This window comes from Corapipo altera, unplaced genomic scaffold, assembly GCF_003945725.1.
Source record: "Corapipo altera isolate COAL_440 unplaced genomic scaffold, ASM394572v1 23, whole genome shotgun sequence".
NCBI lineage: Eukaryota > Metazoa > Chordata > Aves > Passeriformes > Pipridae > Corapipo > Corapipo altera.
The window spans coordinates 6,118,184-6,144,152 of NW_020884878.1; the positions used below are offsets into that span (position 1 = coordinate 6,118,184).

The 25,969-nt window shown below is 40.6% G+C and overlaps 1 protein-coding gene across 6 annotated transcripts in view; it reads right to left on the minus strand.

Annotated features, from left to right (window-relative positions):
- WDR20 (WD repeat domain 20) overlaps positions 1–19,913 on the minus strand; it is a 45,750-nt gene extending 25,837 nt beyond the window's left edge. For 4 of the 6 annotated variants that reach the window (XR_003526785.1, XR_003526786.1, XM_027638257.1 and 1 more), the window contains exon 1: positions 19,602–19,912. Coding sequence is in view for 4 of the 6 variants with exons in the window: in XM_027638257.1 (XP_027494058.1) it covers positions 19,602–19,850 (249 nt within the window). In the remaining 2 variants the exon portion in view is untranslated. Of the gene's footprint in view, positions 1–19,601 lie in introns of all 6 variants that reach the window. The other 2 variants (XM_027638259.1, XM_027638256.1) reach the window with 2 other exon arrangements.
- Positions 19,914–25,969: the final 6,056 nt, after the last annotated feature.

A 25,969-nucleotide genomic window follows, 5' to 3' on the forward strand; every position in this document is an offset into this window, starting at 1 on the left:
GCAAGATGACCCTGATAAAGTTAATTATGTGGAAAAAAGTATTAGTTCTGATTTCTTTTCCCCTCTGGTTTTACTGAACACCTTCTTGTTCCCAGGAAGAGACAACAGTGTCTAACATTCCTTATACACACAGCACTTATATTGCTTTCTAGAAATAAGCAGTCCTGTCCTTCTCAGTATTTCCATGAAAGTTTTCAGCTGTCACAATTTCCACCATATCTCCAAATATCTGTGTAATAATAAATTTTTTATAGACCTGTATGAACACTTACAGATAGACCTACTGATTTATACAGTGCAATATGATTTACTCAAATCTTGTCTCTAATATTCTTCCCCACTCAATTTCTTACAATGAAAGAAAAACTGGGACTCAAGTATTGACCAATTAAGGCAGTCACCTACAGCAATCCCCTCTTTCTGTGTAGTAGCTCCAAACTGACTCAAGTATTTTCCTCCACTGTGTGCCACTAAAAGATCAGTGGGAACACATTCCTGCTCATTCAAGCAGCATAAATCCATCTCCCAAGTTTCTTGCAGCTGCCTCTTGCCAGTTTGTCAGTCAAATCAGTCCAACTTCGATTTCTGCTGCTTTTCTCCTTTATTTCTTTTCCTGAATTTACAAGTCTACCTCAGAACTGTAAGTTACCACATATTAAAATTAGTGGGATGAAGCAGTTTTATTTACCGTGGCTAATCAATGGCATGGTTCTTTTCTTCCTGTGGCCTCCAAATTCTTATTTTCCTCTGAGTGAAACCCTAGTATAATCTTCCAGATGTTTTCACATTCTACTTCTGTTTTAATTATAAAGTGCTTAGTAAGTCCTTTTTAAAGAGGTCAGCAAAACCCACAGACTAACCTGTAATTCAATATAACAGTTACTACTCGTAACAAGAACTCCTGAACACCATTTCATAAACTGTTTGTTCCATCACCTCCAACATTTCATATTCCAGTAACACTACTTCCCAGTTAGAATGACATCAAGCCTCCCTTCCCAAGACATCACATGCTATAAAGGCAGAGACAAATTCACCATAGTTTCTCAATAATAACCTGAACTGCTTTCCCTGAGACTCCAACTCTTCACCATAATCTCCAATCCAGGTTATGCAACGAAATAAAGTGATGAGGCAGAGTCACATGTTAGGGCAGGTGCTCACAATTGCAATGCCCAACTCCAGCTCTAACCTCAGCCTTCAGGAAGTCTTTAGAAGTACTGCCTCTCTCAAGCCACAGATTGGCCTTTCTAAATAACAGCTTCCCTTTGGGGGATGAGACTTTGGAAAAGATGCATGGAAATATACACACTAATTTACATTCAGAAAGAGAAAAATAACTGCATGATTTGCATATGACCACACCTATGGAAAACTGTACAGCAAGTCACATGCAATTTTGGCCACAACATACTGACAGGACTGCAATATGAAATACTGTGTTCACAGACAGCTGATTACACAGGGAACCTATCAAAATGAAAATCACCCCATTAAAATACTGATATACTAACTTGGTAAGTTAGCAAGCCTTAAGACAAACAACTGTGGGAAAGTGAGTTAAATAGAACAAGATCTTTAACATACATAAATGATTAAAATGTATATATGTGTGTATATATATATATATAGAATCATGAACATAGACAAATCACTAAATATATACAGATCATACATATATGACCTAAAATACATATAAACATTAATATAAACAAATTTAGAGACAGAATGACTCACATCTGTGAAACAAGACATTGTACACTGAAAATACGTCAACCTTGATTACAGTACTTAAGTAATTTCTTGTCTCCAAGAGGCTATTCTATTCACTCAATGCCCTTACAGTTAGAGGGCAAGCCAACAAAGAATCTCACTCTTCTCTGCTTGTGAATATTGCCTCCTTTGTGCAAAACTCTGAACTAGCAATTAAGATTAGCTTGATAAAGCAGGATTTTAAAACTGTATTCTTTGGGAAACAGATTCTAATAAATTATAAACAGGTAAATTTGCTCTCCGAAGTGATTATTTCAGTTCAGAAGTTTTCTTTTGTGTGTCTTAGTTTCCAAACTTTGGCATGAATTTCCTACTGTGTTTGCCATGGTAACCAAGCAGCCTGAGCCTCTACTTGAAATTCCGTTTAACTGCTTAGCATTGCATATTGATCGGGATACATTAACATCCTAATGTACTCCAAAGAGTGAAGCAGCAATTCTCACACTGGAGGAACCACCTTATTAACTACCACAAACATCAAAGGATTTTTCCTGTTGTTTAAAATGGAAAATGTTGTTTAATCGGGAAACTTCATTGCTAAATATGTGCATAAAAAGTTCCCAAATAAAGAGAATGCACTCAGATGTGGGGAAAGGAGCATATCCAATACAGAAGGAGCTGATACATTAGAACAGCAGAGTTTCTATCTGACACCATCTTCTCTCCTGTGAATCAAGACTGTGCATTCACGTCAGAAAAAAAAATTTGCTCCAAGAGTACATTTGAATGAGAAAGACAGTTTCCATGCATTAAAGCTTGTTCTCTTGGTGGAAAACTCTTCTGTTCCAGTGCAAGAGGGGCCAGGTAACTGGCTAACTTGAAGTTCTAGGATTAGCACTGTCAGGGCAAAGCCAAAACACAGCTGCTCCCTTCTCTTAGCTTCCACTTTGAAGAAAAATCTTTCTTCAAACATTTCTCTTAAACATAGAATTGTGAATTAGGAAACATCTGTTTTAAGCACATGGAATCTTTTCTGTTTCCTACAAAACATACCAAATACCTCATCACACTAAAATTTTACATAAAAGCAAGTGAGAAACAGATTAGAAAAACCTGGAACAAAAATAGGCTTACTACTCATCTTTTTCAGTCTCACTACATCATATGATAAAAAAACCTAACAAGTCAGGGTTGGCTGGTCACTTCATTTTGTAATAAATGAATGCAGCCAGTATTACCTGATACTACAGTTAAAATCTCAGCCTTTACTCTGCTCATGGTTAAAGAGAGGATTAAACAGTTCTGACCTTAAATGCCTGCTATACAAATGCAGACTTAAAATACAGAGAACCATCCCCAAGAATACTCAAAACAAAACAACCCCCCCCCCCAAGCTTCCCTACAAAACTACTGAGACACTGAAGTAACCCTTAAGGTACCACTAAACATTGCCTGCTCTTCCCATGGTATCTGCCAGGTTAGCTGTACATCCATTTTTTCATGGAACATCCCTGTCTCCAGCTCCTCAGTCTCCTACAGTCATTTCCTCCCCTGGATCTAAAAGCCAGGAAGGTGGCTTCACTGGGTACCACACAGAGGGTTGGATCTGTATTACTAAAAATAAGTTTTCTTCATTCTGTTCATCTGGCTCAGCTCTAAGAAACTTCTGAATGAAATGTTCTACCTCTTCTTAAAATCTATTCTGTACTGCCCTTAAGGTCTGCAGCCTTTCACACCACTATTTTCACTCTGCAGTTCAACTGTTAGCAATTGCTTACAGCATGGCTGGTCAAAGAGTAAGATCCCTTTGAATTAGTAGCAAATTTTGCATGTTTGGGATTTGTGGGAGATCTGGTAATGTCTCATACATCTAAGGAAGGTTTTGTATTATTTAATGTCTCTCTTCCTTCAGTGTGACTAAAAGGAGGTTTAGGGACTGCTTTGCTCAGAAAATTAAAAATCACGCACTTCTCCAGTTTTACATTAGACACCATCCTGTCTTAGTAGCAGGAGTTGAAATTCGCCTTCAACACAAGCAACCAGAATTTCAAACAATATCAAAGCCATCTTCTCAATGCCCTGTGCAGTGGCACTAAAGACACTTCATTTTTTCTATTGGTAAACCTCCTTTGATACATCTTTGAATTGCGTTTATGTCCTCCAGCCTTCAACAGCTGTACCACAAGCTGGCTCAGCCTGTAATTAACACAACACTCTGGTTATCTTTTCAAAGTTTTATTGCTGAAGCAAAAATTCCCTATGTCTTTTTTCAATGAATTCTCACATCAACTACTGCTGTGATATCAGCTTGTTTCTCCTAATAAAGTAACTGATTATGAACAGTGATTCCTCTGGAAGTTACTATGAGCACCATGTACATGCTCTTACTTCTCTCAGTGTCACCAGTGAAAATACTATTTTTAAAACCACTCCTAGAAGACCTCAACTTGAAGGTCTCTTCTCAACAGTTGTCTCAAAGAACTAAGCTTTTATTTCTCTCAACATTTACTAACAGCATTTCCAAGCTCCAAAATTCCCTCATTTTAAATAACTGCTATATGGATCTGAATTTGCCAGTTCATGCAAGGACATGAACGCAATAAGTCACATTTCTCCCTTACTGTTACACTAGAAAGGCTAAGCATATGAACTTCAAATAAAGCTGTCTATATTATACATGTTATACATCAATGCTTTCCCACCACAGGGAGACAAGGTTTTACTTTCAGCAAAACAAAAAAAAACCCTACCACAGAAGTCTACTATGTTAGAATTTCTAAAGCTAAAATGGAAAGGGGATTTCTTTGTTGTGGTGGTGGGGTGTGTGTTGAATAGCACTCCTGCATGTTTTTCTCTATCTGAATGCAATCAAGGATAAGCCTTAAGAAAATACCAGCCTGTCACTGAGCCACAGGCAGTCAGAGGGTGTTTTACTATTTTCACTGTTAGGAATACAGTGAATTAAAAAGCCACTGATTTCAGAATAGCACAGAGCACACCAAATATTCACAGGCACTGAATAAAGTTCATGCTGGAATACTACTTACAGACTGTCACCAGCTGTGTAAAGAACATATCACCTTCTGTAAAGACTGGAAGGCACTGAAGCACACATTTTAGTCTCTTCACTTTTGAGGAACCGAGAAAATGAAGTGTACTGTAACAATTACCTCTTTCCTTAACTACACTTCATAATTAAGTTCTGCAAGGCTCACTTAATATTTATGCTTAGTTAACTGCAATTCCTTTCTCAATAGTTACAATTTACTACGTTATAAGAGACTCATAGCTCTAAAGTAAAAAAGGAAAAAGGAATAGTTACCTTTCTGATCTCCTCCTTGCTCCTTATTCTCCAGTGGATCCTTTAATTTCCTCCTACTCCTACAGTCTAGTCACACTGTTGCCCACACTTATAATCAGTCCTTTCTCACCTGTTTTTAATGCTGAATTGAGGCATGATTCAGATGAGTTAAACAGAGATTAGATATAATACTAAATGTAAGAAATTAAAATAAGGAAAATAGGTATGTAAATATCAAATGGATTCCAAGTAAAACCACACATTCTGGCACAATTCAGCAGCTGTTTTCATTCAGTTTACATACTCAGTTGCAATACTTATTAAACACTCAGTAAGTTACTTTTACTGGGAAATTGTTTAAATTGGCTCAGCTCAGCAAGAAAAACTGGTTAGAAAAATCACACCTGTTAAAGGCAACATTTATTTAAATTAGAGCCGGCAGACTGCTTTTAGATGGCCCCTAAAACATGGAACAACCTGGAAACATTGCATGACTTAATGGCAGCATCATCTCCAAGTTGTTCATTTCCTCCCCATGCACACACAAAAAAGTTACCTGACCTGCTGGACAAGTGTCCTAGTCAGTCACACCTTCACAGCCATTACTTTCACTTTACCTTTGAATCCTATTTCTTTCGTCTCTAAAATCCTGGTATGGTTTTGTTATGACATTGGAAAAATGCACTTGAGCAATAGGTGCACACCTTCCAACAGCAAATATTGAGGCTGATTGATAAAAGCAGAAAGTACTTTTGTTTTCTCTTTCAAGTGATCACACATCCAAAGTATCATTAAAACATATAACACAAAATCAAGTGTCCTGTTAAAAAAATAAGGCTGCTATACCTTCATCACTGAAGTAATTCAAATTTCATTTCCTCTAACTTTAAAAAGATCGAAATATAATAACACTTCAAAGTTGGATTTTCAAATGTGTTTTATGGCAAAAAAAACAACCAACACCTGTAGTCCCTTGACTAATGTTTTGCAATTTCAAAAGTGAAGCTTAAAGTGGGATATTCTTCTCTCTGAAGGTATTCAGAAGCATTGAAACAAAACAAAAAAAAATAGAGAGACTTTAAACATACAAAGGACAAATCAAAAGTCTGACTGGTTCAGGGAATCAGCATTACAACTTATCTAAATTGATTCACTTGAAATTTGCAAGCTACTGTATGATCATCATCATCATCATCATCTTAGAGCAGGTTCAGTTTCATGTAGACCTGTCAACAGGTAGAAGTGAAGCATAAATTCATACTGCATAACAATATATCCAATATAGCTCCATTATAACATACAGGTAAACAGTAGTAGGGTAAGTTTCCACCACTCTACCACACCGGGAGTTATTTCTGGAAGTTTCCCCCATGTCCTTTTCAGCTCATAAGAGGGAAAGTTATTTCTTTAGGAAGGAGGGGGAAAACAAAAAAAGAAAAAAGGCAGCAGCAAAAGAGCTGAGGATTATCCGTTGCTATAACAAAACAGTGTTTTAGTCCAACAGCGTAAATTCACTGCATGTAAGAAAAAATTATCTGCTAAGGAAAGCTGTCTGAATAATTGCACCCTGCATTGCCCCGTTGCTATAGAAACTTACTTCACTGTAGCAGTTAATTGCTAATCAATTTATATTTTTTTCATTACAAAGCTCAATAAAAGTCAAATACAACATTGTAACATCTGTCCAGCAATTCAGAATTAGGTCTTTTCTGGTTACTGTTGGATTTTGCAAGCCCTACAAGAATGCTGGACATTTTTGATACAGTGTTTTTATCAAGCCCATAATTCCATCATGTTGCAGCATGTTAAGAAAACATTACTAGAACAAAGCTCTAATTACTTTTGTACTAAAAATAAGATGGAGCTGGCTCTTATCCTAAGAGCACCAAAACAGTCCCACAGAAGTTATGTGAATAAAACACTGAGCAAATGTATAACCTGTGCTCCAAACCAGGATGAGGTCCACTGGTTTATGCTTTGTGTGGTTATATATAGCAACAGACAGACGAAATAACATATTTGCTTTAGCTATTATCCTGAATTTGCAATGCATCTTCCTTCTAGGGCTCAAGACATTTCATTACTACCCAAGTGAAAAGTGCTACAGAACAAGCACAGAAGCACAGGCTACTAGAGAAGTATCAAGGACCGTAACTCAGATACAGTGAACTCTGATTTCCCACAATCCCATATGTACAAGTTGTTCTAGGATATCACCTAATCTGCAAAGTAGAAACTTCCTTCAGAAATTTTAGTTCAACAGGCAACATGTCCCCAATTTCAGCACTAACTTTAAAATAAGGCTACTGAGAAAGTAAGTGAAGTATTAAGATATTTTAAGTAATAGTAAGAGTTGAGAGTTTCACTAGTACAGATATTAAGTGGAAAAAACCCACAACCTCTTGTCTGCTATTAAGCACTTTAAGAATTACCATCAAAGGGCTAAAAGTGTTTCACATACCAAATGGTCACACAACACTGTCTCTTTCTCAGGCTGATTTTTGCCTCGAGAGTAGGAGGGAGTGATCAGACTGTCCATTGTCACCAACAGACCTTGCAGACACAGTGCTGCCCACTGAGGGGCCACTGCCCACACCTCAGGCATTTTGCTAAAGGTCCTCCCAGGAGTCTGTGAGGGCAGACACAGCCCAGCTATTAAATCATCCCTCCCACCGATATGGGTATACTAATGCCAGGCATGCTAGGGATCTCTGCTGTCAAAAATAATCACACCTTTAGCACCACTGATGTCAGCAGACTGTCCAAATCTAAATTCTCCTTTATATCAGCTTGCACTGCAAGTGCCACAGCTGCAAGACGCCTACTAACCAGAGGTGTTAAAAATGAAGAAAGGGTTCCCAAATGAGCTAAGAGAAAGCACAGCAAAAGCATTTTCTAACCATGGAAGACTGGACTTGTCCAAGCCCTGATCTTACCAGCGTTCCCCTTTGGTTCTCATGTACACGCAAAGCCTCCATCCATTTAGAACTAACAAAGCATAATACACAGATCAACCAGATCAGTGCCAGTCCAATATTGGTTTGCAGAAGGTGTGTTGACCCTGGCTGGATGTCAGGTACCCACCAAAGCTGCTCTAACACTCCCCTCTGCAGTTGGAGAGGAGAGAGAAAAATATTGAGAAAGATTTATGAGTTAAGGACAGGGAGAGAGCACTCATCAACTACTGTCACGGGCAAATAGACTGAACTTGGGGATACTAACTGAATTGACTGCTAACAAACTCAGAGCAGGATAATGAGAAGTAAAACCAAACCTTAAACACCCTCTCCTACCATCCCTCCTTCCCAGCTCTACCAGCAGTGCAGGGAGACAGGGAATAGGGGTTACAGTCCGTTCATCACGTTGTTCCTGCTGCTGCTCAGGGAGACAAGTCCCTGCTCCAGAGTGGAGTCCCTCCCACGGGAGACAGTCCTCCATGAAGTTCTCCAACATGAGTCCATCTCGCAGGCAGTTCTAAACAAACTCCTCCAACATGGGTCACTTCTCCACAGGGTGCAGTCCTTCAGACACAGCCTGCTCCAGCCTGGGTCCTCCACAGGGCCACAAGTCCTTCCAGGAAACCTGCCCCAGCACGGGCTCCTCTCTACAGGTCTGCAGGTCCCTGCCAGGAGCCTGACCCAGCACAAGTTTCCTGCAGGTTCACAGCCCTCTTTTATGCATCCACCTGCTCCAGTGTGGGTCTCTTCCACGAGCTGTAGGTGGGTCTCTGCATTCCCATTAACCTCGATGGGCTCCAGCACTTTGAGCACCTCCTCCCCCTCCTTCTGCACTGACCTTGGTGTCTGTAGAATTAAAAAATTGTTCCTCCCACATATTCTCACTCCACTCTTCCCTGGCCACATTTACACCTGCACAATAACTTTTTTTTCCTTCTGAAATATGTTATCACAGAGGCATTACTATCATTCCTGATGGGCTCAGCCTTGGCCAGTGGCCGGTCCATCCTGGAGCCGCTCGCTGGCATTGGCTCTACCAGACATGGGAGAAGCTTCTGGCAGCTTCTCACAGAAGCCACCCCAGCTACCAGTACCTGGCCATGCAAACTCAACATAAGGTGTGACCTGTTGTTCACAGGGCACAGAGACACGAACACTGCTACAGAGCAGCAGAGTTGGAGCAGCTGAGCGTGCTGCCACTAGAGCTGCAGGAACTCAGCTGACAGTAAGCACTTTGTTACTCTAACAAGGAGAAGCATGGATCACCTGGAGCATCACTAAAGGCAGTTTTATCTGGCCATCTGAGTTCCCCAGAACAGTTTGCCCACCTGTCTGATTCAGAAGTGATAACATGTGCCCACAGTTAACCATCCCAGTTCAACCTAGTGAATTTACAGAGGCTGCATTTTGGCTAAAACAGAGAACTACACTTAATCAGTCTCTTCACTGGCACAAAAACTATTTTGCCAACACTGTTAGAAGGTCAGAAATGTAACCTGGAACAGCACCTTAAAATCTTTATACTGCTAGTGCAAAACAAAACACAGGCACAAGTTATTCTGTACAAGGGACCACAGTTTCACTGGAAAGGCCATCCTGTGTGTTAAACTGATGTGAATGGAACTGGACAGTCACCTTCAGAGGGGAAAGAGCATAAGTTCACAGTCTGAGGTAATAGCAAGACATTTCTCCAAGTCAGCTGTTGAGATACACAGCTAATGCTATCAACAGCAATAATTCCCTAGTCAGCACAACCATCTTCCTTTTACAAATTCCACTCTGTATTTCCAAAAGTCTTCTCGGGGAAAAAAAATCCTCCTGGATCAATATACCACAGTGAAGAGGCACACTTCAAAAAAAATATAGTAATTTGGTTATTTATAGGCAGTAGAGTAGTAATTTGAACTGATACATACTGACAGATGGAAAATGGGCTGTAAGACAGGTAAGAAATACTGCATTTGGCAGTATATATGATATCCAACTTCAAAAGGGGTATTGCCTGACCATGCAACTATTCCTGCCCTCATAAATTATTTTTTAAAGATAGACCTTCCTGACACCTTAAGTGCAAACAGGTAGCTATTGAAGGTCTCTGGCCCACTCTCCTATTAAAAATGCTGGAGAAATGCAACCTCTAGAAATACTGTCATTTAAAAAGAAAGTCTGGAAAAGAAATCCAACTGTTTGCTATCCCATAGGAAAGAAAGGCAAAATCTGAAGGAAAATGCAGACTAAGCCTCCATCTATGGCTTCACAATACAGTATTAAATTGATGTTTAGAGGCAGTATTTGTCATTCAGACCACTAATATATGCAAATTTGAATATCTAAACTATATTTTAAATCTTATTAACATGACTTAAAAAATAAATAATTGCATCATTATTTTTCTATAATACTGACAGTAACCAACAGAAACCCAGAACAATCAAAAAACAGAAAAAAACCTTTACAATAACTTCTGCCAAAATTTCATTTCAGTGACAGCTTCAAACTTGTATCATGGTCATGCTCCAACACTCACCTCAAATACCAAGAAAACCTGCAAAATTTTTGTAGACGTTTTCACTGGAAGAACCATTAAAAAAAGTCCTCAGAAATAAACTGCTACAGCTAAATTATGATGAGACTACAACTTTTAGGATTCCATATTTGTTACAGTTACATTCGTAAGTCAGGAAGAGAAGACATTTAGGTTACTCAGTTATGAGTTATTCTCATGACTGTGCAGGATAAAGTGTCCTCAAGGAATCACTGAAATAGTTTATTTCACCAGAGCTGTGGATTTTTAAGGCAGTTCAATGTATATCAGCATCCACTCTCTCTTCTCTTGTCACTGCTCCCCCTTTCTTTAGTTGAAAGGGAGTACTAAAGCCATAAACTTGAGTCCTCTCAAACTTCTAAGTGGTATCATTTTCCTGACAAAATGTATGTAATTCCTGCTAAATAATAAGAATTACTTTTTTTTTATTATTCCTAGGAAACTGGGGATAATTTGCTCATAACATGCAATGCTTTCTCCCTACTCCAGGGCATTTTTAAGTTCAATTTCTGGCTTAGACTAGCATTTAGTCTAATATAGCCCTTCACAACCTCTAGTTGTACAAAAATTACACACTATTAAACCAAAAACTACCTTCCCATCCCACGTGGAGTTAAAAACAATAATAAAAAATTATAAATATTGTTTCTTTGATCATTATTACAGCCACATGCGAACATTACGATTAACTCATGAAATTAAAGACTGATTATAGCTGGTAAACCAAAACTGAAATCAATTTGCAGAAAGTACCTATTAGAGATCTACCATTCCATTATGAACAGCTGGACTGAATAATGCAAGAGAAATCCCAATGCAAGTTATGACAGTGCCACTGGAGAGGTTTCAGTTGCAGTGGCTGGTGGCCCTGCCCACAGAGAGCACAGGGCTGTGTCCAGTGCACCAACAGCTGCTGAACAGGAGCACAAAAGGCAACAGCAGCTGCTCTGTTTGAAGCTACAGGGTGCAAGAAATGGGTGGGATGTAGATGCTACATACTGCACACACACTTGGACCTAAAAGTGGTGTGAGGTAAGAAAGGAAAAATACTGTTTTCAAGAGGGACACAACCAAGTATTATTACTTTAATTTACAGTACTGCCTCTTTTTCTTAACCTTTCTAAGAGGATAGAGAATGGAGATATTAGGTACCATTGACACTAAATGGCACCATTTGCAAATACTATTTTCCCCAAGTGTGTCAACTTATATTCATGACAACTCGATAGCAAGTGGCCCTTGGGTACATGTCCTTCAAAAGAAAGTACTTCAGATGGTTCCCTTTAGCCAGAAAACTACAGGAATACTTCAAACTAGGGCATTAAATTTGATTCTAGAATGTCAAACAAGACAATTATGGCTGGCAATCCTCTCAGAGATGGGCCTAGGCAACCTTTAATTAGAGCTTGAGGCACCTTCAATGTACATTTTAACTATTAGTTAACAATTTAACTATTTGCAGACTGTCAGATGTCAAAGTATGATGCAAACTCCTTGTAATTCAGGCACACAGCACAACATTTTTGTAAATATTCTGACAAAGCTGCCCCACAAAACTCACCACAGGCACAGAAGTGTTTGTTACAAATGACCATTATTTGCATCTATGAAACATTATGACTAAAATTTTGTCAATCTGCAAAGAATAAGTGCCACAATTACTGGTTTTACACCAACTTAAAGTCCCCCAACTGAATTCATGTACGTGCAATATTACCACAAATACACTTCAATACGAAACATAAAAACAAATTATAATTGCAGTGGCAAAAAAAAAAAAAAAAAGACAACCAACCAACCACACACACAAAAATTCACTGCCTATAAAATACTGCTTACCAGTTTGGGGGTTTGGCCAGCATAGTCTAGCATCCATTCTCAAACATGCCAGCCAAGCAGGCAGCCACAGAGAAATGAACTGTTACCTCAGAGAGCAATCCTTCAGAGAACCCAGTGCAATGGCTTACTGAAGTCAAACAGTTGTGATACAGGCTTGAAGCACAGACCAGGACAAGAAAAAAGCCCTACAGACTAATACCACTACCTACAACTCAGACACAGACCCCAGATGAAAATCATCTTGCAGGCTCTGTCAACTGCAGATATTTCATCCTCCTCCACAGCAAGAAACATTTAACAGTGTAACTGTCATTTTAAAGCAGCTTTTTAGTCTTTCCTCTTACTCAATACAGCCCTATTTGCTCTATATAAGCCTCACAACAAAATTAAACACTGAAATTATCTGTATATCTGTAATCTAGATTAAATCTTCATTATTTCCTTCAGCAGTGTCATTGAAACAATAAAGTCACTAAATAGCCCACCCTACAAAAAAATTCTACAGGAATATTTTGTAACATGTCTCATCAGTCCCTAATGCAGCCCGGCTGGAATTAAGAAAACATCTACCTACATCACAAAATTCAAAGTGGTAAGTATATCCTTCCATTAAACACCTGAACAGACTTTCAAGAGGCCACAGAACAACACAATGTACTACTGATGTAGCCACAATACCTCCACAGCTAATCCAGTCCCAATAAAGCAACTGTTATCTACAAGACAGAAAAGAAAAAAATACTGCAACAAAGGAAAGGATTTCTCAAAAAAAAGACATCTACAACACACTTTTGAAGGGGGACAAAATAGATTTACAGAGTGTCACGTCCAGCACACCTGAAAAATGTGAAATATACTGATTCCTACAGCAGATAACAGGAATATCTTCCCAGCTACAGGATGGTACTGGACACCTTCGAGAAAAGCTCTGCTGTCTTTACTGTGGTACTTCCATTAGCCACCTTTGCCTGTCATCTTTTTGGCAATAACAGTGATGTTTGATTCTGGTATAAGTATTTAAATGCAGAACACACTGTAGTAGCATTCAACAGTCATAGTAGTAAACCTTTCTTTGGTATCAAAGCCACTGAAAAAAATAATCAGACTATAAGCTCCGAGACAGAGGGGAAAAACCACACAAGGTAAACTCACCAAAAGCAAGCACCAAACTGATCTGTCTTCTGATAAAAAAAACTGGACTAGAGAAGAAGATCAGCAGCAAATGCAATGTGTGAGAGACTTTGACTAATGGAAGAGAGTGCACATCAAATTTGTGAATGACATCAAGATTGGAAGGATTTTTAGCATTATGTAGCACAGAACTGGAAATAAAACCACTTTCTAATAAACTTAGTAGAACGACATTCAATGAAAATGCAACATGACATTTATAAACAACAACAACAACCAAAGCATGGATAAAAATGGAGAAAAACAGCAATATGATAAGAAACAATCCAAGTGAGTCATCACTATGAGCAGGACTCAAAAATGCCAACATTTTTCAATATGTTAGCGAGAATATTAGAAGACAGACACAGCAAGCAATAACTCTCTCTTGCTCTGTACTGAAGTCACAGTGTAAGTACCACATCCAGTTTAAGTGCTACAAACACAAGCTAACAGGAGCCAACACAGAGGAGAGCAAACATTTGGAACTTGTGATGTGAGAAGAACTTAAGAGAACTACACTTATTTACCTTAGGAACACTGAGAGGACAAGTTAACAAGTTTTCAAATATGTAAAAGCCAAAGGCAATAGTCAACTGGATTTCTGGGGTTTTTGCCTTGAACAAGAAGTTTAGTTAGATACTGGAGGGGGAAGAAAGAAAATCAAGCACCAAAAAAAGTTATTTAGGGAGACTGTGGAATTCTTGTTACCACAAGTTTAAGAACTGGTTTAAGAACTAGGACATAGGTTTACTTCCCTCTGCTTCAGAGCTAGTGTATCTTCCAAGATCACAAATCTCAGCATTTTTATAGCTCATTTATGCTATTAAACCACACATCTTTACCAGAGGCCTGACACAGCTTTGTGATCTCTAAATATACAGTAGTATAACCAGATTTTCTCAAGATGTGGGAATGTGAGTTTTTCTCTACACATTCCACTGTCAACTCAGAACTCTCCTGAGCTGTCTCACACTGCTCCTCTCAGACCATTATATTAAGCACAGTGGCAAATGCCACTCACTAACACTGTCATTGCAACAAGACCCCAGGTGAACAGTCTGTGGAATGAAAGTCACCACCAAGGATTACACTTCCCAACTGGACAACAAATACTCCCTTATCAAGCCAGACATAAAAAAGGTAATTTAGAGAACTGCAAAGGAAGGAATCCTACACGTCATCAACCTTTTTACTGATAACTGTGCCAACTCTCAATAGAAGTAGTTGAGATATGAGATTATTTTCATCTTAGTACAAATAAAATTTCTAAGCCACCTGTTCTATGTAAGGTTAAGAAGACAGTCAACAGGTTCTGCCTTCCATGCCTCCACCAAGCTGTGCTTATCACCTACATGTGTTTCTACTCCAACACTACTGCAACACACCATAATACTCCATAGTTATTAACAAATTGCTGCTTCAGGTAGCTGTAAGAAAAAAAGCAGAATTAAAGACAAAGTTTCTTTTTGCGAGAAAGTGGTTTCAAAAAATGAAACAAGCAATGTTAGTAAAGTCTTCCACAGGTTAAAGACAGCAGGTAGCCAGAATTTAAATAGAACGCAGAAAGTTTTACATAATGTAATCAGGTACACTACACAATCAAATTTCATAAGTTGCCAATATATTACAGAAAATGAAGGTGGTGCACCATGCAACACAGTTGTTAATAGGGACCTTATGTGCCTGTATTGCAGTGACAGCTGCAGACTAACTTGCCCAGAAAACTTTTACAACACACAGAGAAAAACAAATCATCACACACAACTTCTCACAGGAAAATGCACCAACGTCCTAGTAGGGGAAAAGGATTTGATAGTTAATGTCGGTAGCAATCTAGAAAGCCTTGTCTTGTCAGTCATTCCTGAGGTAAGAAAGATGAGATGGAGCTCTCCTTTTCCAGCCTAATGAATCAACTAATAAATCATTTTGCAAAGCCTAGCCACAGACCATATTTAAGTACTTCAAGACTGTTTTATAAGCAAGAATCAAACAACAGCTCTCACTCCTGATTTGGGGCTGCAGGAAAAGGCAACCTGTCCAAAGAATAAATGCATCGTAATTTGAACAATAAATTTTGAACTATTACCTATATTACTATATACCCTCACTCAATGAAGAAGGAAATGCCTAAAATAATAAAAAAGGCTTCCTCTACCACCCATAACTCTCTTAATCAAAATTAATTCAACAATTCCCCAAGAACAGATCAGTCCAAAACTGACTCAAGGCTGAAGTAGAGGCTTTATTCAGGAGAGACCTGAATAATAATAAGGCAGTGGATCCAAGCAGACAGTCCAGGCCACTGAAGGGGGTAGTGCCCCCAAACCCTTTCCTTGATCTCACTGTACCTGCCAATATTCAATCTCAAGATGACACAGTTCAACTCACCAAATCAAGAGGAAATCTGCACAGAAAAACAGCAAGTACTTTGCTGCTGGTTTAGCAAGCTGAACTAGCTCAACCACAGGTTGAGCACTGCCAAAGACAAGGAGGTAGGAGCACGATGCCAAAAGGATCCTGCAGGGCTAGACCACCATTTACAGCTCTTGCTAGATCGGTTGAGTTCATGAAAATATACCCCTTGGGTCTAACTGGAGATCACTGCACACATCTAACCTTAAAGCCAAAGTTAAGGAGGAAGGAAAGGGAAATCCCACTGACACTCAGTGCAGCTGAAAACAATTACATATTTAGATCATTCCATCACAGTTTAACTTCTCCATACTAAACCACAGGTTCATTTCTTTTTTCAGTGGATCCAAACCAGAAAACAGTAGTTTTCTGGAAGCCTGTATTGCTTTATGAACACAAAGAGACCTGCATGACTTTCATTATAAAAACAACAACGCGCTGGCTCATAATTGATGTACTTTCTAGGACACAGAAAACGTGAAACATGGTAACATGTTTCATGACAACAGTAAAATTTAGTAGTAACATGGAAACATTAAACAGTAAAAGCTCAGCTTCCCTTTCAAAGAGGCGAAGAACAAAGCTGGAAGAAAATACCATTTTGCTTCAAAAAGTCTCTAAAGACAGCTTAAAATGCTGTCCAAAACTCTCTTGGGTCTCTCTACCAAACCATTATCATTGTCCATTTGTACTCCAATCTCCACATCACTGTTCTTGATGCTTCTTCACCAAGTGTGTTGGAAAGAAGGATCAAGCTTAAAGAAACATCCCTGGAAACATTTTTGTTTGTATAGGTTACATGTCCTGAACAGAATACATACCTCAGCAGTTAACTTAAAAAGGTGATTTACAAAGTAGATGTAGCAGATGCGATGCATTTAGGATTAAAGAGAAACTAAAAGAAGATTAGCATCACTGATGTCAAGTGGTATCTTTGACTCAATATTACATTATTTATTCTTAAGTGTCATTCATGGCTTAAGTGTTACTCTTCCTTGATGTGTACTGATCTGCAGTGGATTACTGACGCAAGAATTATCCCAGTATCTAACAGACATGGTTACTTAAAACAAAGCCCTGGTGGTTCTTTCACTCATTTTAGGAAAAATATAGCATTTTCTCATCAAGAAAAGCAGCGGACCTTAAAAAAGATGAGGAAAAAAAAAGATAAATTGTAGCCAGCTGGTACATTCATACAGCAGAGTTTCACTAAATTCAACTCAATACTCTAATATGACTTAGCCAGAATGAAAATTATAGTCATCAGGGAAACTTTTTAAGGGATACTTAAATAATTGTGAGCTAACAGTTAAAACTGAAGTTATCAGCATCTGTATTATGCAGAGGATCACACACAGGTTGGTCTTGAACAGGTCAACTTCCTCTCCCCCTCCTGTCCCCAAGAACAGGAAGGCATGCAGAGTGTGATAGTTTGTCCAGTTTAAGGCATAATTACACACTGTCCTTTCAGGCAACACCAGCTCTCTCCCCTCTGTGACAGGCACAGGACACAACTTTTGATTCTGAAAAGCTCAAATGACCAGTTGACAGGCTGTCAGCCTGTTCCTATGTCAACTTTGTACACAGACAAAACAATTACTTCCAAGTGAATAGTTTCAAAATAAATTCCAGAGCAGCAAGTATTACAGATGTGAGACAGACATCTTCCCTGTTCTTATTTAAAGTATTTTCCTTAAGCGTGATTTAACCTATTTCAGCTAGTTCCCTAAGTTCACTGTACTAATACATTATATGTATAGAATATACAGTGGTATCCTAAATTGTTAACACTGTAAAAGGTCACTGAAATTAATTCTAACAACGTGTATGTTTTACTTTATTCACAGAAAAAAGCATTTCACACTGTAACAGGTATGAAAGTCTCAGAGCTCAGAATTCACAACCTCACAAACCCAAATTTCTCAGTTACTCTGTATCACACCAGTAACTTTAAGCATCTAAAAAAAAAAATCTTCAAACACTCAGATCAAAGCTATTTTAGTAATTTGAAATAATTATTCTATTCCCTATTTTCAATGAACTTCCAGGCTTCAGATTTTTATTTTTCAGAAGCGTGGCAAGAGATGACTAAGAGAACTTGTAAGAATCACATGTACCATTACTAAACTACGTAAAGGCCTGCTCTGTGAGTTGAGAGAGAGAATTCTGCAGTTCCTTTGCATGGAAAAAACAAACGTAAGATATCAGAACCCAAACGCAGTAATAATTTAGGATACAGATTTTCAGAGACATTGCTCCCCACAATACCTTGTAAAGATAGCAACTGCTTGTAAACAGCAAAAACTGTTTGATATGAAATACTCCTTGTACGCTTAAACAAACTATTGTCCAAACATTATTTGAAACATAACTGATTATTAAAATTCATAAAAGGGTGAAACTAAAATACACACACACACTTCTCCATGTAATTATAACAGGACATATCAGATCTGTTAAGTCACAGTCAACAAATAACCACGCAGACTTTATTCTCCTGTTGGTGCTGACATTTTTTACAGAGGAGGAGTGCTGGGGCACTGGCTTAGGACACAGCAGATTCAGGTATAATTCCTTGCTCATCCATAAGCTTCCTGCACAGCCTTACTCACATCTCTAGCTCCCTGTGCCCTCATCCCACTTTGAATGGTGGGCAAAGAGCAGGAACATTTCAAAGTATTCCCATCATGGCAGCTGAGGCCCAAGCACACAAAATAACACCCGCCCACTTTTTGAAACATGAAATAGAAAGCTGACAATCGTTATTATCTGTGTTTACGTATACTGGGAGTTACACACGTTCACTTGGCATGACAAATTTCAAATTGTTCTCTGAATCCTGTAAAATCAAGGACCTGAAGAAACAATAGCTGTTGTTATCAACAATTTGTTCATAAATATGGTGACCTGAGAGATCAAATGCATGCACTGTCCTGCATCCAATAAGGACAGGTAAGGAGTCTCTCCCTCTCTCTCTCTCTCTCTCTCTCTCTCTCTCTCTCTCTCTCTCTCTCGTGCATCAATGGTTCTTTCGTGCAAAAGCAACTTTCTCTCTGTTAATTATCTGATATTTAAGACTCAGTTCACTGCACCACTCCCATTTAGAAACAATCCTAGGATCAGCCCACACTTCGAAGTCACAATAAAGGCCTAACACTGCAGTGAACGCTTCAGCCATGCAGGCAAAGCTAGACGGATCCTGGAAGCAGGGATTTGACACCATCATAATCACAACAGGCATTAGTGTGTCCAGCAAATTCTGACCTGAAGCAGCAGGTGAAGGAGGCCCAGGGAAGGAACGCCAGCCCTCATTCCCGCACGATCTCCAGCGATCGCATCCCCGCACAGGGCTCGCACACAGAACTCCCGGCGGGGGCACCGTATGTGGAGCAGCCCCAGCATCGACCCCGCGCGGTGCCCTCGCAACGCCCTCGGCCCAGGCCCGCGCTCCCCCTGCCCAGCCGCTCCCTGGCTCCCTGGGACCGCGGTGGAGCCGCGAAGCCCCGGTCCCGAGGCCGCGGGGCGGGGGGACCCGGCGGGAGGGGCGGACCGGCCTCTGCCCCCCGCCCCCGCCGCGGCCCCGCGGCTCCCGCACTCCGGCGGGTGGGCGGCGCCGAGCCCCCGCCGCTCCCCTCCCATCCCGGCGGGGCAGCCCCGGTACCTTGCGGACCCCCTTGTAGATGTAGAAGTAGAGCTCTCGGCCCACATTGAAGCAGAGCCGGTCCCCGTTGCCGCTCTGGTCGTTGACGTTGACGAAGGAGACACGGACGGGGTTGGAGCCCTGCGAGTTGAAGGGCACGCGGTTGGGCCGGCTGTACTCCGAGTGGCTCAGCAGCTTGTACAGCCCCTCCCGGGTGGTGAACTGGGTCTTAATCTCGTTCATCTCCTTCCCTCCTCCCTCCGCCGCCATCTTGGAAAGGAGCGCTCATCCTGCCCCAGTGCCCGGATGTGCCCACACTGCGCAGCCGCCGGCGCGCGCGCGGCCCCTGCGCGCGGGGGCGGTGCGAGGGGGCGGGGCCGGCGGGGGCCTGTTTACCGCGCGACTGCGCGCGCGCCAGGCCCGCGCGCCCGGGGGCGGGGGAGGGGGCGGGGCCTGGGGCCTGGGGGCGGGGCCAGGAGGGGGAGTCACGGGGTCCGGGAGTGCGTCAGGCTGGGAGGGACAACAGTGGGATACCTGTTCCAACCTCCCTGCGCAAGCAGGGTCATCCCAGAGCACACGGGGCAGCGTTGCGTCCAGGTGGTTCTTGGATATCTCCAGTGAGGGAGACGCCACACCCCCTCTGCTCAACCTGTTCCAGTGCCCGATCACTGCACAGTAAAGAAGTTCTTCCTCGTGTTCAGGTGGAACTTCCTGTGAATCAGTTTTTGTTCACTGCCTCTTGTCCTGTTGCTCAGCACCACCGAGCAGAGCCCGGCTCCGTCCTCTTGGCACTCCCCTGTTAGATATTTATACACATTGATGAGGTCCCCTCTCAGTCTCTTCTTGAGGCTGAACAGGCCCAGCTCCCTCAGCCTTTCCTTGTAAGAGAGATGCTCCAGTCCCCTCATCATCCTCATTGCCCTCCGCTGGACCCACTCCCGGAGCTCCATGTCTGGACACAGCACTCCAGATGTGGCCTCAGCGGGGTCACCCAAGACAGTGGCACTGTGGGGCAGCTGTTGAGGGGGGCAGGGGAGAATGGGGTCAGCTCCAGCTGGCAAGTGTGAGCGTGGACTTTGCAGGGGCTTTGCAGGCCCGCAGGGGCCAGTTGCCTCAGGATGGGGTGGGGTGGTCCCCGCATGGGATGAGGTGGTCCCTGCCACCAGTGGAGGTGCTGATCAGAGCTGGGAGGAGTCCATGTGTATGTGCTGGGGCAGTGCCGTTTTTGGGGCAATAGCTCCCAGGTAAGAGCCCCTGATGGAGACAGTACCTCCATCCCTCCAGCTCTGCACCAGCCTCCAACCTGCTGCAGGCAGAGCCAGGCTGGGGAGTCAGCCTGAAGTGTTAACCTGAAAAACTGGTTGTCGGATAGTTCACCTCATTGTTCTGATCATCCTGCAAACATACAGCCAGCTGTGTTGCATGGTGAACCTGATCAGTGTCAGATGCGGGTGGCACAGGGTTAGAAAGGATTGTATTCACTGGGCAGGGAGTCAGGACTGTTTCTTCAGGCAGCAGATTCAGCTGAAATTTGTCTGACTACAGCCTCATGATTGACTCAAACTGATCTAACATTGATCCAACTGTAAAATAGGGCTTTGACCTGTCCTCTGTCATCAGGAAGATATTTCCATTACCTCCCTTGCATCAGTTCTAGCAATCATACAACCATAGGGTGAGTCAGATCCACTTGAAAACTAACACACACAAAGAAATTATGGGTTCTCAGGGAAGCAAAGTGTTGATCAGCAACCAGGCTGATCCAACTCATCACAGAATTACTAGAGCCAAAATAAGGAAGGAGTTAGGAATGTGCAAGTAGGGGAAGATACACAGCACAGAGTTAGATCATCTTATATTAAAAATAAAAGAAAAAATTCTTTCAAGGTACAGTTTCCTGCTGTAGCTGTGTTGATCTAATGTGGCTAGTACCAAGGGCATTGCCCTGCTTTCCTCGTTCTGGACCGTGACTATCTGCTGCTTCACCGGTAGCAGTGCTCATCTGAACTCATGATGAGCCATTTCTGACAGATAAGTGGACAGAGAATTAATATCCCTGCAAATGTGAAATGAATAGGGTTAAATGAAAAGCAGTGACCATGTAAGGGAGAGGACAGAAATGCACAGCAGAGCCAGAGGGAAGCAGGACCTCCCTTTCTTTCCACTAGATCAGCTCAACTGAAGAAGTCCACTCAGACACCAGGGGGTTAAAGGGATTTAGTTTCAAGCCAATTTATTTCAAAGAGATTTTGTTTGCAGCTAAATACTGTCTTGCTGCTAACCATAAAATATTAGTATAAGGTAGCTCATAAAAGACATGAAACAGCCAAAGATCTCCAGAACAGAGTATGCATCTGAGTGAATATCTGAAAAAGTACAGAAAATTAGACTTCCAAAAGGCCAGGTATTGAAGACTTTCTTGAAATTCTTAAGATAAAGCCAACCAATAATGACCAAAGATCTTGTCAGCTTACCAGCCAGCCCTGCCAGATGGTATTGATGACCTCCTAAAAGCACATAAAGTAGGTGAGCAGACTGTAATTATTTTAAAAATCATCTCAAGAGTGGTTATTTCATACAGAAATTTCATGAGTGAACTTCCAGAGAGAAGGTCAGAATATTTTCAGTCACCACAGAAGAGCAAGAAGTGCAAGGATCTCTAAATAATAATATTCAAAACAGACAAGGATGTAACAACAACAACATAATAAAAAAAACCCAGAAGTGTTGCTCCAAGCAGACATACTCTCTCTGTCTTATTCATTACACACAGACAACATTGGATAGATCACTTTGAAGAAGAAAGCAGGCAACTTTGGTAGAGGGACTGTGTGGAATGCAAATCATACTGAAACCGCAGCAGGCCATCCATCACTGATGGAATGAGTGTGATCCAAAAAATAAACAAAGTTAACAAGTACCTAGTTATCAGCAGTACACGATGGTGCAGAAAGTCAAAGAATTGTTGTAGTGTTTAACATTTACAAGAAACATCAATAAAAGCTGCTGAGAGATTCCACATAGAATCCAAGACAAATATTCGTTTGAAAAACACAGCTGCAAGTCACAAGAACACTATTGTACAGCCCCATCAACAATGCTCATCAAATGCTAGGGGGAAAAGAGATTACAGAGATAAGTCTTATGAAAAAATTCCCTGTACCACTTGTAAGTTCTTCTGTTTCAAGCTAACCAGTGATGATAGTTCTGGAATGATCCCATCAGGACACCCTTAGATGAGTTGTTTTTGTATGCACCACACAACCAATAAACTGAAGTCAGTCACAATCACTGCTCTATTGGGCCTTTACTTCTCACAAATGTTTTGGCAAATTGGAAAACAGACATGAGCAAAATTCTCTAATGTTAATAAAGTAGTGTGGAGATTGCTTTATGCAGGGCATAAATTGGTCCTGCAACTTTTCAAAATGTAATATTAATAGTGCTTTTATTGCAATCCAACCACAGTTATGAACAAAACTTTCCTGTCCTTGAAACTGATTGCCATCTGTTACTTTCCAAAAAGTGTAACAAATTATATTAGTTATACATTTGACAGCTTTTCTGAGACAAGAAATAAAAGAAGATGGTGGTTACGCCCATATTCCATCACACAAACAGCATCTATTCCAGTGTGCACTGCCTGCAGATTATGATGTAGGAATCAGGAGACCTTCTCTGCACTGTCTGTCAACTGTAGTGTGTCTGTCAAATCTTTCTGGGTCTTCTGATCCCCAAACTAATTTAGACATTTAGGGTGTGACTGAACTAAGAGTCAAAAGAGTCAAAAGCTCTGCAATGTGTCAAATTTTAACAACTTTTTTAGTGTGTGTGAATTATTAAGAGACAGAGGCTACAGATCTATAAGTGACACATCTGAACTAGGCAAAAGACTGGTGCTGGTGAGGAGGATGGTATGCAAGTTCCATTTGATATGGGGAGAAGAAAAACAATGGCAATGTTGAAAATAAGTATCCAAGTACTTACATAATCTTTAAAGTACATCTAACTTGCTTTCATCATGAGAAAATATTATGGCATGGTTTCATAGCCCCTTATTTGCATTAAGAATCTCTTCTGAACCACTGCACACATAACAACATTAAATACATGACATAATGCATTATGTATTACAAAGTGAAAGGGTGTTATCAAGGAAGTTTCTGCACTGCTAGAATACACTGCATGTTGTTTGTACTCTAATCCCTCCCCAAGAGCAAGAGCATGTGAAACATTTTGTTTTCATAGTTGGGGGTTTAATTACTGAAAATCAAATGGATATTTTCAAAAAAACAGACGTTTGGCTTGAAGAAGGCAAGGTAAAATAAATCTGCTTTATAGTTGGGATTGGATTTGGACGGTGAACTCTGTTGTGTCTTTGGAAAACTTCATTTTGCTGTTTGCAATCAGCTCTCTGTAAGTTGTTTCCCGAAAAGACTCCCTTACTTCCACAGCCAAGAGTGCTGTTCTTGTCAACAACAGTTATTATCTTGAAGCCGTAGTTGTGCTGGAAATTATATTCTCTGAAGATAAGACCGAGATAATGAATTTAATTTAAATTCTATGGAAAGCTGGAGAGATTGGTTTGATGTGCCTACAAACTGCTTGTGTTTCTAAGATCTGCCACAGCATTATGGACTTCTCAAAACTCTGTAAATACGGATGACATATTATCCATCCATACAGTAGAGCTGTAATCAGCTGAGGAATGACAAACCTGTGAATAAACAAGGTCTGGTGGTTGGCCAGCAGCAATGACTGTTTCTTACAAAACTGGAATTTCTACACAGTGTTGCAGTGTGAGAATGTAGTGCCACAGAGAAGGCCAAGAATACTCCTAAACTGCAGTCTGCAATAGCCTCTTGCATGTTTGCAACTTAAGAAACAAAATATTCTGTAAATAAGGGTTTCAAAATTGTTTTTTCTTCCATCAGAACCAGCTGTTTCAGTCAGCTGGTTTTCACTGGGAAGCTTGTGGTTATTGGGTTATGATAATGCATGGTTATTGATGGGTGTTGCAGGTCAGCCAAGCAACCTGTATTTGTTATGAGCAACAGTTAGTTAACAGTCATCTATGCAAGAGAAGTGGCTGCCAGAATAAAGCAGAATAAAAAATAAGGAAAGCTAAGAAAGGTGTTCTTGGAAAGAACAAGGAGAGGGAAGCATTAACAGCCTAAAAAAAAAAAAAAAGTAGTGACTAAGTTCTAAAAGGTGACCAGAATCAGGAGCCTCTGAACATTTTGCACCTAAGACAGGTATGTGCATGGATATCTTAAATTTGTCCCAGGTTCCTCAGTCTCCCTCAGGTCATCTACCTAGCTGATGGTGAGATCTTTCTCTGTTGCTTTGGTATAATCCTCAAAGAGGAACTGAAAAGTTTTTAGCACATTCTACATTCCCTTATCACCTTTCTCACATCAGACAATACAATCTCAAAGGTTGCAGAGAGCTTCAGAACAAGAATGGCTGTCTGCTTTCTGTCCAGTCATAGGAGAAGATTCTCCATCAGTGTCATAAGCATAATTTCATTTCCATGGATGGAATTACTGTCTCCAAATTGTTTTAGATCAAAGATTGAAGTTTTAGATAAATGGTTGTCTAATGGGACTTTTTATGAGTTTTTCTGTAAGCTCACTGAAGCACAAGAGCTTTGGCTACAGCACAGTCTGTTCATTCAGTGCTAGTTGACTCATGGCACATTTAAAGAAATGAGAGCTTATTTTCCTGAATTATGTGCTGGCTCCATTTCGGTCATCACTGTGTGCTGGCTTCATTATGATCATAAAGTCATTGATTTTCATTTGCAAGTCAAGTAGGGCATAAGTTAAATTCACAAGTCTTTGCCATGCATCTGGTGTCCAGAACTTACTCATATCTAGGAACTGGAAGATTCTGCGTAACTGTTTAGACAGAACTTCCCAATACAGATTTTTTCATCAAAGTGGAATAATTTTTTTAAGATAGGGATTTTGTCATCTACGAGACAAAGAGAGGTTGGCTGAGGGGAATGAGTATTTATTGCTATAACACATGTATTCTTATGTCATTATCATATGTACCTTATAATCTCATCACACAAGTAATTTAATTCATCTTAAAAAATTATCATCATTCAGGCTTTCAACAGCCTGAATGCCTGTCTAAATGGAAGTCTGACTTTCTCCATGCCTAATGAGACTTGTGCAGTTTCTCTCTACTCCCTTTCTCTTGCTGCATACGTAAAACAAGGGATTGCTAAAGAAACATGGTTTAAAAGATTACCTACGTAGAGTAGGCTCTTGGGTCCCTGCTTTTCTGGTTTTTCTGAAACTATCATCATCATCCAGCTCATACAGTATGATGTTCTTATGTAACATGCACTTATCAGTAATCATGTAATCAAGTATGCA